Raw genomic sequence first — 16,767 nt, forward strand, 5'->3', positions numbered from 1 at the left:
AGTAAATTATAAATCTAAAATAAAACCAAAAAATCAATTCAAATTAAAATTCAGTTCAATTTGATTTGATTTTTGATTTAATTCAAATAGTGCACAAGACTCCTGTACAGAAGAACTTTGAGTAAAAACAGAAAATTACCGGATATATTTTCGGTTATTAGTTCAGCAGCCCATCCAACGGTCTTTTATCATTTAAAGAAACCGAAGATGATAAGATGTACTTTTTTATAAAATAAAAAGGCAAGACAAGTGACGCAGGCCATTTTCGATTAGGAAGCGGAACTGGTCAACGATTATTTCCACTGAAATATCTCTTCTTCATGGAACCCTAATTCACACATTTGCAATCGAATCCCCAATTTTTTTCCATAATGTCAGCTATACCATTCATTTCTCATTGATTATTGATTGTTGTTGTTCAATTTTTAAGTTGAAGAGTGAGTGAGTATTGATGGAGGGAAATTCGAGTGGTGGCGGTGGCGGTGGTGGTGGAAACGACGTAGAGTTGCTGTGCAAGACGTTACAGGTAGAACACAAGCTTTTCTATTTCGACCTGAAGGAGAATCCACGTGGACGATACCTGAAAATCTCGGAGAAAACGTCGGCAACAAGGTCTACTATAATTGTACCATTCAACGGCATCTCATGGTTCCTTGATCTCTTCAATTACTATGTCAATTCAGATGACCAGGACGTCTTTAGCAAAGAACTCCAGCTTGATACCAAGGCAGATTATTATATACATATGTCGCTTCAGCTCCTTTTTATCTTCTCCACTGTTTTTTTAAAAGAAAAAAACTTTTTATCATTAACTTCCGTTAAATGTTGTTTTCTGGTTTTTTTACACTGCAGGTGTTTTACTTTGATGTAGGGGAGAATAGGCGAGGGCGCTTTCTGAAGGTTAATCCACTTTCCTGACCTTGAAACTTTGCTTTTGCTCTGTTTTGATGCTAATCGAAAATATATTTGCACCCTTGGTTTCCTCGCACATTTCCATTGATATGGATGTTGTTTAGTCTAGTCTTGATCGTGATCATTATTGAGAATTTCGATTATTGGTACACATGTTAAATACCACTTGCATATGAGAGTGTGTGATGTGGAAAAGAAACCATTAGAACAAGGAACTTTGTGCATTGTTTTATGGGTGATCAATACACTAATTTGAGTTCATCCGTAGATTTCTGTGTAAAGAAATCCAAACGACCTGTCAAGTATCAAATAACCATGGCTTGGGCTTGGTAATTCTGATAATTGGTTTCCGTATAAGCTATCTGATTGCAACTGTCGTATTCAGCATTTGTTACTCTATTCCTTTTACACCTATCTTGATGGAGTCTCTATTACTTGTATATCCTTTACACTAACCTTGAAGGAAATTGCTATTATTTGCTATTCTTTGGATTCCAGTTAATCTCTTGTACAATATGCCCATGATCTAATATAAAGAGGCCTATGCCTTTCTCAGGGTTGGGTAGTAAATTGAATTTCTGTTCATGTTCCATGACCAGAATGATCAGTGTATTAGGTAGTATGGACTTCTCTCTTTCTCTTTGTTATCACACTTTAGTCATCCAATAGTTACAGCAGTAGTTATTTCTTTTTAGTAGTAGTTATTTTCCTGTAATAGTGATTTTCATTCTAGTAATGTTAGGAAGTCATGTCATAGTTTCTAGGGGTAGTTATCTTATTAGTGTTGTATTCAAACTATCTGTTTGTCTCAGGAAATAGAAGTAGAAAAGTAATTTTAGTTTTTGAGTACTTTAACTCAAGAGATTACAGGTTCTCTCTTGACGAACCAACACGATAGGTCGTAGGAAGAAAACTTCAGATTTTATCTTGCAGCGTCTCATAACTAGATCCATAACAGGGGACCAACGACGGGTGTTATGGGAGACCAAATTCAACTCAACTAGCACAATTGGTGAACTTGTTCCAAGAAGAACGTGCAACCAATTTGGCTGGACAGGAAGCAATAAATGCTCGTTTGGATGCACTCACAAAGGATTTAGAGAATTCTAAGGTCGATTCTTATTCAAATGAAAATACAAGTCAGAATCGTGGTTGGAAGGGAAAAAATAAAGTGGCAGGAGGGTTAGGATCAGAAGTAGGAGGAATTTTCATCATTCCTCGACATACAAAGTTGGATTTCCCATGATTTAATGGCCAAGAGGACCCTTTGGGATGGTTGAACAGATGTGAACACTTCTTTCGACACCAACAAACTCTAGAAGAAGAAAAGGTTGGACTTTCTTCCTTTCATTTAGAAGGCAATGCACAACTTTGGTTTCTTCAACTAGAGATAGATATGCCTCAACCACTTGGGATGAATTCAAACGTCAATGTAACTTCGCTTTAGGCCATCAAATAGAACTCAGTAATTTGGAGAATTGGCTAAGATATGCCTAATCGGGTGTGTGGCAAATTACCAAGAAAAGTTTAAGCAGTACTGGTACACTCAATCAGTTGCAAAAAATTAAACTTTATATCACTGGTCTTATTGATTATATAACAATTGAGGTTGAGTTGCATATTCCTCCAGATTTTGTTGTGGCAATGAGTTTTTCCATGATTTATGAACGCAGAGAACAAACCATTTGTTCGCAATCGTTAGCTGCTTGCAAATCAAAGACAATAAATTTCTCACCTCAACAACATGCCAGATTGTGAAGAAACTGACCAATGGAGGAAAGACGACTCAAGGGACTTTGTTTCAATTGTGGTGAACCATTCACCCAAGGTCATCAATGCAAGAATTTATTTTGGATTGACTTTATAGACAATGAGGAAGAATTTGCTGGAAAGGAGGGAAATACTAATTTCCGCACTTGGCGGTTGAGGACAAGAGCGATTTGAAGGAGGAGAGTAATTTTATCACTCCTTAGTCATCCAATAGTTACAACGGTAGTTATTTATTTTTAGTAGTAGTTATTTTCCTGTAATAGTGCAGTTTTTCATTCCAGTAATGTTAGGAAGTCATGTCGTAGTTTCTAAGGGTAGTTATCTTATAAGTGTTGTATTTACATTATAAGTTTGTCTCAGGAAATAGAAGCAGAAAAGTAATTTCAGTTTTTGAGTACTTTAACTCAAGAGATCGCAAGTTCTCTCTTAACGAACAAGCACCATAGATCGTAGGAAGAAAACTTCAGGTTTTATCTTGCAGCGTCCCATAACTAGATCCATAATAGGGGACCATAACACTCTCTCTACCTGCAAATGAGTGAAACATAGTTTTTTATGCAATTCAATTAACATACATAATGGACAAGCTTGGCTAACATAGAAACAAGATTGAAGCTCTTTTTACCATGCTTATATCTCTTTTTCATTAGTAAAGGGCTGCATATAATAATAGAGGAACAATAAGAAGGTTCTATAATTGTAACGAAAACTTTAAAAACTGTAAGATGTAATCTTAAAATTTGTAGTTCTTCACATCAACTGACTCTTGTCAATTCCCGTAATGAATTGATTTTTTGAAACAAATTAGTTATAATTGACTCCTATCTGTGCTTCTTGTTGTGTGTGCAACATTGTTTTGGAAAGTCATTGTCATGTTTTTGTGTCCATGTGTGTTGAAGCTCTGCACCTATACAAGTGAAGTATGAGGGAGATGAGAAACCAAGTCAAAGAGTTTAGGAAAGTTTTTTCTGGTTGCCAGGAAAGTAATCACGATTATTGTCTAGAGAAGTATTTTTCCTTTGCCTAGTTCCATCTTCTTATTTATGAGTCTGCTCTTCTACTTTGCCAACTAAATTTCATTAAACCCCCAGTCTCTAAAATTAAGAAAGTAATTTAGCTACTATCTGTGTCATCCAAACCTGAATAATGTAACTTTTTGCTGAAGATCCATTTTTCTGTTATGCAATATCTTTGACCAGGATACTCCTCTTGTGACGGATGTTGTATATCTTTTCCTCTTTCTCAACTACTAGCACTCATATCTGTTGGGAAAACATTTAAAACAAGGTTACACTTAATGTACAGTTGGAAGCTTTGAGTATTTTGTTATTCTGAGAAGTAAAAGAAACGGGAAAAAGTGTTATTGAGATTCGTATCTACATTATTACTCTGGGCCCTATTATAGTTATATTTTGCACAGTACAGAATCATTCTTTTCCATGTGAGACTATTCATTAATATTCTTTTTTTCGAGTTAAGGTAACTTTTTTTTTTTTTTTGAGTAGGTAACAACTTGTATTCTATTCCAGAACAAAAACCAGAACCTGCCACAACAAATTACAGGTTCCTAATTACAGTTAAGGTAACTTTGTATTCATAAAAAACTCATCAACAAAGGATGATGAGGATTTACAACCCACACACAGTGTGTGCACTATCCTCAGTGAGACTACTCAACAAAAAAACTTTACAAGTTACCTATGAAGTCATCTATGTGTACTGTATCCCTACCATATCCTATTTACACCAAAAATAAATTAAACTAAGGCATTGATTTCTAATCTTCTGGTCGTTGGTCCCTTCGCCTTCTTAACATCTTGAATTTCTATCCTTCCCCAATGTCCACAAGACACAAGCTTGGATGGATCTCCAGTAGTCTTCACCAGCTCCTATTCTGCCAATACCTTTCCACTTGTTAAGTAATTCCATAGTAGACTTAGGCATTACTCAACATTCTCCTACGATACAAAGGAACATGTTCCACAGATTTGTAGTTGCTCTGCAATGAAGAAATAGACTGATAAATACCTTTGCTTTTTGGTTGCACATATAACACCTTGAGCAAATCTGGAAACCTCTTCCTTGTAACACTTCATACGTTAGGCATGCTTTTCTTACCACCAACCAAGTAAAACATGATACTTTTAATGGGATTTTTTAACCTTCTAAATTAGCTTACAGGGCCATGCTTCTGTGTTGACTTGACTATTGTTCCTCCACTAGTAGCATGACTTACTTCTGTGTTGACTTGACTAAAAGTCCCTTTGTTGTGTAGTGACCATATAGGCTTGTCTGCATTAGTGGCAATACCTGAGAAACTATTCAATGCGTGGAGAAGCTTGGCAGTCTCTGTCACTTCCCAATCGTTCAGTGCTCTTCTAAAGATCAAATTCCAACCCTGGGGACTCCACACCTGTGAGATTGAGGCATTCCTTTGAGAGCTCAGAATGTAAAGTTGGGAAAAAAAACTTCTCAAGTTATCTGCCCCAACTCAATGCTCACTCCAGAAATCAACTTTCACTCCATTACCCGCTTGGAAGGAAATGTTGTTGTAAAACTGATACTACAACTTCCTGCTGGTCTTCCAGACACTGCATCCGAAGGTTCCCATGACCTCCTCAGTGGCCCACTGGCTTTGCAAACCATATTATCTTCAATAAACCTTCTTCACAAAGCCATATCATCTGTGCAAAACCTCCAAAGCCACTTTTGAAGTAAGCATGCATTTTGTATGCTTAGATTTTTAATGTCCATGCCCCCTTTATTTATTAGTGTCAGTGAATTCCACTTGACCAGATTATAACCTCTTTTCTCCTTATTTCCTTGCCATAAAAAGGACCTCCTTAATCTGTTAATCTTCTTCTCAATGCTAACACTCCCATCAAGTTGGCGCATATAAGTGATATTTTAGGGAGCTTGTTGCAGAGTAATGAGAAAATGATCAAAATGGTCCTTGATGTATGGGGGGTTGAACATTTTTGGTCCTTTATATATGCCAACTCATTGAAAAAGTCCTTAATGTATGGAAAAAAATGTTCATTTTGGTCTTTAGCCCTAAAACTAACTATACAGGTGAATTTCTGCTAAACATAACGGTAGGTCCCACAAAAATTGACACCTCATAGATTCTTTTTCCCTCAATCTTCTTTCTTTCACCATTAGAGGTGATGCTCCATTTTCAGTCCACCCATGACCCACCTGTCTTATAAAAAAAAATACATATTACACTTATTTCTTAATTTTTCTCTAAAACAATAGTTCCCAGCAACTCCGATTCTTGTACATACGAAGAAAAAAAACTAGTCTATTTAAACAAATATGACACAAGTAAATTAGATTTTTTTTTAAAAAAAAAAAACTCCATTCCTCCTCCTAGGAGATCTCCATAAGCCAACCATTTTTCATGTTTTAAACAACTATTCTTTTTTGTCGAAAGAATCTATGCGAAGAATATAGATTTTTTTATTTTGCCCTTTTTAAGACTAAATTTTTTTATGTATGTATTTTTTGTTCTGATGTTAACATTAAAGGGTGAAAATAGAATGGATAATGGTGAAAAATATAATCTTAAAATATTATTTGAAATTTGAAGAGATTTTTGTGTGTCAATTTTTTTTTTTTGGTAAATTTGGTTTAAAAGAGATTTTATTCTCTGTAAAAATAATAGTCAATATGAATGTGCTCAGTCCTCTCATAATACTAGATTTGACTCAATACAAAGGATTGCTTGATTGTCACACCCATCTCATTGATTTCTCCAAATTTCAAATTTGTGAGCGGTTGTTTGATCCAAACTAGCTCGCAAGTTGCTACAAGCATTGCTCGATATTCTTCTTCTACGCTAAATTGATAACTTTCTGTATCATGCTCTTCCACGACGCCAACTTACCTCTTACTAAAACGCAATATCCAAACGTCGAGCGTTTATCAGAAGGTGATCTCGCCCATTCAACGTCTCTATATCCAATGATTTGGTGGAGTGGCTTGCTGGGGTTTGGTTGGCGAAGGGCGGGGGACGCTTTGGTGGTTTTGTTTTTTGCCCAACACTAATGGAAAGTGGAACAACACAAATCAGATTTGAGGAGTCACCGGAAAGACACACGCCGACCTCCTTTTTTGTCCCGAATGTTTTTCACTGTGGTTCTGGTAACATGTGAGAAGTGAAGACCTGGAAAGAAGTATTATTGAGATTAGTGTTATCAAAAATAAAAAATGCAAAAAAGCTCTAAGCTCCGTTGGGGATTTAAGTGCAAAGCGCAAATAGAACATGGGCTTTAATGAAAAAAGGCTCAAGGGGAGAAAAAAATACAATATATATGTTAGTCCAAGATTTATAATTTTTAAGCATGAATGACAATTATATGAATAAAGAAATTGAAAAATAATTACGATAAAGTGAAATATCAATTGTTTAGTGTTGTGTCTTTAGAAGAGATTCATTGGGAGAGAAAAGTATGCCTTAGAACCTTGACGACGACACTAAAGCACTCATTAAGCGAGGTGAAATGCTCAACACGTTTTGAGCCTCGCTTCAGGGCTTAAGCGGGTCTTTGATAACACTGATTGAGATTTGTATCACATTATTACACTTAGCCCTAATCACAATTATATTTGACACGGTACGCAATCCTTTTCCATGTGAGACACTATATACGTTTTTATTTTAACAATTATGACATGAGCTATGGCTTGATGTGAATGTGAAATTCCATTGGGTGGGTGATCTGTATAGTGGAGCACATTTCTGGCATAACTATAAAGGGTAGGAGGAGAAAGCCTCTTGAAAATCATTTATTGCTTTTGATGCCAGGGTTGAGGAACTTGTAAAACTTGTTGTTCGTATCTATAAATTGTGTCTCTGTGACTTTGTCAAGGTAGTAAAATTGAGGCACAAAGATAGCCTCTTGTGTGCACTTGAATGTAATCAATAAAGAAGAATCATTTGACTGCCTATAATATTCCCTGCAAAATGCAAACAAGCTGGCTAGATTTCTTAAAGTTGGTTACATCCTTAGTTTAGTGGTGTTTTATTGTGTTATCTGCTCGCTAAGATTGTTGATGGTAATATTATGCCTTGGTGTCTACAATCTCTGAATTTATTATGATAATCACTAGTCAAAGATTTTTCTTCAAAATCATATCAAAGATCCTAACAGAGAGACTCAAGCAAGTCACGTAGAAGCTAGTGGATGGTCAACAAATAGCCTTCGTAAAGGGCAGACAAATTATGGATGCTATTCTAGTGGGTAATGAAACGTGTGTATGTGAGATACAGGTCCAAAGTCCCAGGAATTCTATGCAAGCTTGAGATAGAGAAAACTTATGATCATTTAAATTGGGAATATATGTGGAAAACATTACGGAGATGGGGTTCGGCAACACCTAGATAAATTGGATGAGGTTTTGTATGTCCACAGTGAAGTTATCTGTTTCGATCAATGGTTCACCATCTGGCTTCTTTTCCTCTGAGAAAGGATTGAGTTGAGCAGATCCCTATCTCCTTCTCTCTCCATTCTTGCTATGGGAGGTTTAAGTGATAATGTTAGCACCCTTTTAGTCTACCAACAGTTTTATGCATAGAAAATGTAATTAGAAAGTTTATTAAATCAACAGCTATTAGTTATGTTATTTCTCATTAGTAGTAGTAAGAAGTTATTTCCTTGTTATTAGGTGAAGTGGATGGTTAATCACCAATGTTGTATTTAAGTTATTTGAATTAATGGAAAGATAAGCAAAATATTATTATGTTTTTGAGTACTTCAAACTCAAGAGATTGCAGGCTCTCTCTTAAAGAACCAGCACCATAGGTTGTAGGAAGAAAACATTTGATTTCATTTTGCATTGCCTCATAACTAGATCCATATCAGGGGACCATAACAACTCAGTGTCTGAGACGGGAGTTAGGGGAGATCTAATCCAGCAACAACTAGCACGATAGTTGACTTTGTTCCAAGAAGAACGTTCAACCAATTGAGCAAGGCATGAAGCCATAAATAGTCTCTTGGATGCAATAACGAAGGATTTATCAAATTCAAAGACAGATGTTAAAGCAATTGAAAAATGACAGTCACAATCGAGATTGGAAAGGTAAAGTAGTGGTTGTAGTTTCAGGGGAATTCCATGAATTCCTAAATATACAAAGTTAGATTTTCCACGATTTTGTGGCCACGAAGACCCCTCTTAGTCTACCAACAGTTTTATGCATGAAAATTTAATCAGAAAGTTGATTAAATCAACAATTATTAATAATTTTTTCCTGTTTCCTCTGTAACAGTTCCTTTGTAACAGTTGTTTTCTTGTAGCAGTTGTTTCCTTTGTAGCAATTATTAGCGGTAAGGAGGTTATTCCTCCAATTTGTCATTTCAGTTGTAGTAGGAAATTATTTCCTTGTTGTATTTAAGTTAATTGAATTCTATGGAAAGCTTTATAAACAAAAAATTATATAGTTTTTGAGTACTTCAAAGTCTAGAGATTGCAGGTTCTCTCTAAACGAACCAACACCATAGGTTGTAGGAAGAAAATATTTGATTTCAAATTGCAGTGCCCCATAACTAGATCTATATTAGGGGACCATAACAAATATGCTGAAGATTGCCTTTGGTAGCTACGAGTAAGTCCATGAATATCTGGAACTTTGTGGTGGAAAAATGTGAGAAGAAGTTGGTTAATTGGTGAAGTCAATACTTATCCTTAGGTGTTCTTGAGGCCATACCAACCTATATGATGTCCCTTTTTCCCATCCCTAGGAAGATCATTAAAAAGTTGGATGCTATTGGAAGGAACTTCCTATGGCAAGGTAATGGTGAAGGTAAGAAGAAGTATCATTTGGTCAAGTGGGTTGTTATAACCAACAAAAGAGGGGGGTTAGGGAATTAAGAATTTGAAACCACAAAACTAAAGCCTTCTGTTAAAATGGCTATGGAGACTGGCAACAGATTATCAGGGCTTATGAAAGGAAATCATCATTGCAAGATATGAAAGGAAAGGACCATGGACCACTAAGGAAGTTAAAATTCCTTATTGGGTAGGTCTATTGAGAATTATTAGAATTTAGTGGCTAAAAATATGGGGTAACTTTGTTATCAATGTGGGAAATGGTAGAAAGATTTTGGTATGGGTGAGACAAACACCTTTGAGCAACAGTTCCTAGACATCTACAACCTTATCAACATAAACTGGCTTCAATTTTAGAAGTCAGAAATGCACAAGGCTGGAATCTGACCTTTAGAAGGTTCCTCAATCATGATTGGTAAGTGGAGAGAATGACTCAATTCTACAATATCCTGGAACAAGCCAGGAGCCTTACCTGTGAGGAAGATGGACAAAGATGGCAAGTTCAAGGTGAAATCAGCCTACAAGTTATAGGATACCTCAACTCATACCAAGGAATTATTGCCTTGGAAGATGATCTGGAAAGAAAAGAAACCACATAAGGTGACCTGCTTCACTTGGCTATTTGCAAGACGAACAGTTTTGACTAAGGACAACTTGATGAAAAGCAGAAGACAATTATGCTCCAGTTGCTTTTTCTGTGAATCTGGAACAAATTATAAACTATTTTTTCTTGCATTGTAAAGTGACTGAGAAACTATGGCAGTGGTTCATTAGCCTGAGGGGTATTAGATGGATCATGCCAAGGAATACCACAGAATTTCTAACATGTTGGAATAGAGATGGAATTCAGTCGGAACACAAGGAAAGGTGAAAAGATTGTTCATGCCTGCATCTGGTGGACAATATGGAGGGAGAAAAATCAGAGATTTTTGAGAACAAGAGCATTCCCTTCAAAGCCTAAAAATGAATTGTTTAGGGACCTTTTACTTTTGGTGTATCCATACTGTACCTAAGGATCTGGGGGACATTACCCTAATTTTTGATAGTTTCTGAGGGAGAAAGGTGATAGATCTCTTTTTTTTAATGAGCTGTCTCTCTACACTTTTGATGTAATTACTACAGAAGTACACTATTGGTGTATTTCTCTGTTTATGATGCCAGTTAACTTTCTCAAAATGAAAATGATGAAACCTTTCTGGAACTAACTCCAATTTCTGGTACGTCTTTTAGATCCACCTTGAAACTAAACCCAGTTAGGAGTACCCAGTTAGGAGTATTGTATGGTTTCTTAAAAGCTACTGGGATACCTACGATTACAATTTTTTTTTAAAATGCTAAAAATGGACACAGTTAATAAATCATAAGACAAACGGAATCTAGAAATAAGAAATATAAGATCAATTGATTCTTTGACTAGCCATGACATTATCAACTGTCATCTTAGTTTATCTATATCTAGACTAGAAGAAGATTAGCCACAGTTTGATTACAAAACAAGGTTTTATGAGTCTCTCTAATAGGGACTCTTTTGCAGCCCTAGATTTTACACTCCTATCTGTTAACAGAGTAATCTATGTAGGTCTCTGAAGCATCTGTTAGCAGGAACCGTAGTACCATTATTGTTCCAGCAGGAAGTGCCCGGGATGAGGGATGGGCAGCATTTAGGAATATTTTGGCAGAGATTAACGAAGCCTCAAGGCTATTTATTTCGCCCAATCAGGTAATTCTACAGTCTCTGCCTTTTTGTGTCCTTTAAGGTGTCTCAAAATAATAGCTGCATTGTTCTCTTGTTTGAAAATGCATGAAAGCAGCAGACTTCGGAAACCTCAGAGCGTCTTGGGCTTTCAGATGATGTAGGAGCTGGTTTTATATCCAGTCACTCTTCTCAATCTGCCCCCACAGCTGATTTGACTGTAGAACGGACCATTGATTTGCCAGCAGCTGACGAAGTTAGTAACCTGGGGGTCTCCAAAGTAATCAGGGTTGACCAGAAGAGGTTCTTCTTTGATCTTGGGAATAACAATCGGGGCCATTTCTTACGAATATCTGAGGTTTGGCTTCTTGATGACCTTCATATAATTTAAGCATTCTAATTTGGTCATATGTTTATCATATTTATATTTTCGCTGTAACTTGCAGGTAGCAGGTTCTGATCGCTCTTCAATAATTCTTCCCCTTTCTGGCCTGAAACAGTTTTATGAAATGGTGGGTCACTTTGTAGAGATAAGCAAAGATCGCCTCGAAGGAATTACAGGTGCAAATGTTCGGACAATTGACTCCCCGCAGAGATGATTGGTGATGACTGGTTGTCTAAGGCGTGGAACCATGTACTGCAGATAATGGGCGGACAACTGTGATTCCTGTGTTAATTTTCTGCCTGGTCATTGCGTGTTTCAAGTTGAATAAAATGGTATCCCTGTTATAAGCTGGAAATATGAAGTCAAATGTCAATCATCAATAGGAGGGGAATAAGAGAATAAGCCATTATGTAAGCTGAAGGATTATAGCATAAAATGGCACACTCGTATTCAATTTCATCTTTGCTATTTTAGGTGTGATTTAAGCTTCTTCTATGTGTGAGAAACTCTCCGCTATGGCTTGGGCTAAACATAATCCTAGGTTGCTGCTAAGTTTGGTTATTCAATATCACGAATTGTTTGAAGATCGCACTCTGAAATTACGAGAATTCCTTTCCCAACTCTAGTGGTAACAAATGGGCGCCTTGGGTCATATTTGGACGGTTGAAAATGGGTCAACATAAAATGGGTAATGTTTTATCCTGCCCGTATTTCATATGGGTAAAAATACATTGGGTAACAAATGGGTTGGGTAAAATACATGTTGACCCATATTTATTCATATTTTAATGAGTAAATAGTACTCTACTTCAGAATTTAATTTGGAGAAAATATATTAGTCTTATTTTAGATGAAAAATGTTAAAATTACTTTTTTTTTTAAACATATATTTGTGGCTGGTAGCCGATTTATTTCTGAAATCATCATACACAAGTAAAATTCTGCCCATGTCTAAAATTAACAAGCTAATACGGTTAAGCTCTCCTAAAGCATATCTCTATAATGTCTATGTCTTGCCCTTGATCCTTCCGTTGCTTCACGCAGTCCTTCACTCCAGGGGCTTGTGGCTCCCCGCTGACTGCCAGCTTTGATGCTTCACCCTTTTGTATTTGATGATGCTAGTCTATCAATGCTTCTCCAATTTGATTTAGCAGCATCTCTGTGAGTATCCCTATGCATGACGTTGAACGATCTTCTTGGTGCGAACTCTTAAAGTTGGTATTTGTGCTTTTTCCATGTTTATGATCTTTCTCCCCATACTAGGCAATTGTTCAAATGATCTGAATGTCTTCTTCAAAGAAGCGCTAATTGCTAAGTTAGCCAAGTAGTCTGCCAACTTGTTACCTTCTTTGTATATGCGTTGTATTGTTACCTCAATCTTTGTCATTTCTCGTTTTAGCTCATCAAAATAATCTGCTAACTCCCATGGCACTTTCCAAACGTCCTTAATAATTTTCACCATTAACAAAGAATCTGATTCGACTATTAGCTTCTCCACCTTCTTAGCAACACAATATTTTATTGCCTCTAGAATAGCTCTTAACTCTGCTTCCACATTCATCGTGATCCCTATATTCTCCGTTGCATCATATATTAAATCCCCATGACTGTTCCTCAGACAAAATCCATATGCACTGCTTCCAGGATTTCCCCGGCTTGCCCCATCCGTGTTGCATTTCATCACTTCTTCTTGAGATGCTTCCCATCTGACTATACAATGGTACAACCTTGGTTTGTAAGTGCTTGCGCTCCTAAGCATCGCCTCCCAATTCTGCCCTGTAACTTTACTCCATGAGTACTTCTTTTAAATCATGAATTGAATGTTTTGGAGCACTTGATAGATCATGCCTTGTATAGAAGTACCTCCCCCGTGTTTTCTTAAGTTCCTTCTTCTCCATTGGGTCCGTACAATCAATGATGGTATCGCCTTGTATATTTCCTTCACTTTACATAGAGCCCGAGTATACCACCAACTCTTCATAACATGATGTAAACGTTTTCCTTCAACTGCTATATCTGCAAAATCAGTGAAATGCTTCCATAGCTTAATAGCTACAGGAGCTGTTAAAAATAGATGTTCCATGGTCTCTTGATGATATTGCTCACCACACCAACATCTCGAGACCAAATTTATCCTCATTGTTTGCAAATTATCATCCGTGGGGACTCTCTTTTTGCATACCCTCCACAGAAAGAAATTTGTTTGTTCCAAATGAATTTGAGAATCTCCATTTCTCCTCTTCTGTGTCTCAATAGCTCCCAAGCCGAGTTAACAATAAAACTCCCACTTGTATTTCCCATCCATCATGCCTTATCTCTTCCCGTTTCTACTAAAATAGGACTGATATTCTCAATGATGTATTGTACCATCTCCTCCGATACATACTGATTTAGATTCACCTCATCCCAACCCCCTTCTTTTATGAACTCCTTCACTTCAATCTCTTCGTCACTGTGATTCTATTACTCCAGGTAATATAAGGCTCCTTGCTTTGTCCAATTGTCAAACCAAAAACTTGCTTCGCCATTTCTAATTTTCCACCATATATTATGTTCCACCTCCTCTCTAATTTGAATCATCTTCCTCCAAACATGAGATATCCCTAACCCTTGAGCTATGAGTGGATGCTTCTTCTTACAATACTTATTCCACATATAATGGCTCCACAATGAATTTGATGATGTTTGAAAATTCCACCATAATTTCGCAAAAATTGAGTTAGCAACTACATGTAATGATTTGAATCCAATTCCCCCTTCTGCCTTTGGTATACATAGATCCTCCCACGCCACCCAATGCTTCCCTTTTAATCCACCAATCTTGCCCCAAAAAAATTTGGCCATAATTTTATGAATTTGATCAATCACCCTTTTGGTGGATTCATAGCTGACGTTAGATAAATAGGCATTGATTGTAGCACATTACAAATCAATACATATTTACCCCCATATGTGAGTAGCTTGCTAAGCCAGGTCATCACTCTTCTGCTTATTTTCTTCACCAAATCTTTGAAATGACTAATCTTTTTTCTCCCATAAAAAAAGGGGACATCCCAGATAAGTAAAAGGGAATGAACCAACACCAACTCCCGTCGTTCTCCTTATTCTATTCTTTGTAGCAATAGACACCTTCTCATGAAAATACACAAAACTTTTTGTTAAATTAATGAGTTGACCTGAAACCTTCTCATACTTATTTAACACTTTCATCATTTTTCTGATTGATCCTCTATGGCCCGAGCAAAATAAAATTGTATCATTTGCATACATAGGTGATTGATTTTCACTCCATTTTGGCATTCCGTACCCAATGAACTGCTCATCTTCATTCAAACTGTTTAAACTTCTGGTCAAGACTTCAACTGCAATTATGAACAAAGTGAGTGATAGAGGATCTCCCTGTTTTAAACCTCTTGAGGATGAGGAAAAAAACCATAGGATTTGCCATTGGTTAATACTGAATACCAGTTGTTAGACAACAATCTCCATACTACATCAATAATTCTCTCTGTAAACCCAAATCTCCTCATCACCTTTGTTATAAATATCCATGAAAATCTATCATACGCCTTCATCATATCCAACTTTATCACTATATTATGAAACTTGTTTCTCTTGTTGATATCCCTAACTATTTCTTGAGCCAGTAGGACATTCTCCGCTATGCTCCTTCCTTTTATAAATCCCGTTTGATTTTGAGATATGATTCCTGGGAGCACCTCCACCAATCTTCCATGAAGTACTTTCGATATTATCTTGTTAATGTAAGTACTCAAACTTATTTGTCTTAAATATGTGAAGCGCCTAACCTGTTATGTTTTAGGAATACGGACCAGGTTCGTGTGTGTCACAAATCTTGTCAAATCCATATCACAAAAGAAAGCCACTATTATTTTCAGAATATCCTCCTTGATAATTTCCCAACAGCATTGAAAAAAAATTCCTCAGTAACCATTTGGCCCACAAGCACTGTCACTATTTAAAGAGAAGACTGCCCCTCTCACCTCTTCCTCCATAGGTAATTTGTTCATATTTTCTTGTTGTTCTGTTGTGATTAGCTTAAGAAAGCAATCAATCATTGTATAGTCGTGGTTAAAGGTGCATTCCTTAAATTGCTGCTAAAACACCTTCACAACTGCTTCCAATGTCCTTTGGCTCTTTGTATAAGACCCATTGATCATCAATTATCTCATTAAGTTGTAGCTTCCTTCTTCTACCTCTGACATTGGAGTGAAAAACTTTGTGCTCCTATTACCTTCAGTGAACCATCTCATTCCAGATTTTTGTTTCCAGTATTCCTCTTCCAACTGATAAAACTCTTGGAGATCCTCTTCTGCCTACATTAGTTCTACCTTGTTTAGTTTTGTGCTATTGACCTCAAACTGTATTTCTTTCACCTTCACCACATCTTCCAAAGTAGCAACTTTATGAAAAATGTTCCCATATGTTTCCTTGCTCCACTTGGTAAGAACCTTCTTCAAGTTTTTCATTTTTCCATGGACAATGTGAAATGGACTTCTTTGTACCTCAATCTGCCAATTCTCCTTTACCACCTCATAAAACCTCTNTTGATAATTTCCCAACAACATTGAAAAAAAATTCCTGAATAACCATTTGGCCTACAAGCACTGTCACTATTTAAAGAGAAGACCGCCCCTCTCACCTCTTCCTCCATAGGTAATTTGTTCATATTTTCTTGTTGCTCTGTTGTGATTAGCTTAAGAAAGCAATCAATCATTGTATAGTCGTGGTTAAAGGTGCTTTCCTTAAATTGCTGCTAAAACACCTTCACACCTTCACAACTGCTTCCAACGTCCTTTGGATCTTTGTATAAGACCCATTGATCATCAATTATCTCATTAAGTTGTAGCTTCCTTCTTCTACCTCTGACATAGGAGTGAAAAAACTTTTTGTTCCTATTACCTTCAGTGAACCATCTCATCCCGGATTTTTGTTTCCAGTATTCCTCTTCCAACTGATAAAACTCTTGGAGATCCTCTTCTGCCTACATTAGTTCTACCTTGTTTATTTTTGTGCTATTGATCTCAAACTATATTTCTTTCACCTTCATCACATCTTCCAAAGTAGCAACTTTATGAAAAATGTTCCCATATGTTTCCTTGCTCCACTTGGTAAGAACCTTCTTCAAATTTTTCATCTTTTCATAGACAAT

The 16,767-nt window shown here is 36.6% G+C and overlaps 1 protein-coding gene across 1 annotated transcript; it reads left to right on the forward strand.

Annotated features, from left to right (window-relative positions):
* The first annotated feature begins 251 nt into the window (after positions 1–251).
* On the forward strand, positions 252–12,178 carry LOC125870214 (transcription factor Pur-alpha 1). The gene is made up of 5 exons (XM_049550592.1): positions 252–727; positions 853–900; positions 11,096–11,236; positions 11,328–11,567; positions 11,656–12,178. Exons 1-5 carry the CDS (start codon positions 452–454, stop codon positions 11,806–11,808), a joined length of 858 nt encoding a protein of 285 aa, XP_049406549.1. The 5' UTR covers positions 252–451; the 3' UTR covers positions 11,809–12,178.
* Positions 12,179–16,767: the final 4,589 nt, after the last annotated feature.

Source organism: Solanum stenotomum, chromosome 1 (assembly GCF_019186545.1).
Source record: "Solanum stenotomum isolate F172 chromosome 1, ASM1918654v1, whole genome shotgun sequence".
NCBI classification, from domain to species: domain Eukaryota; kingdom Viridiplantae; phylum Streptophyta; class Magnoliopsida; order Solanales; family Solanaceae; genus Solanum; species Solanum stenotomum.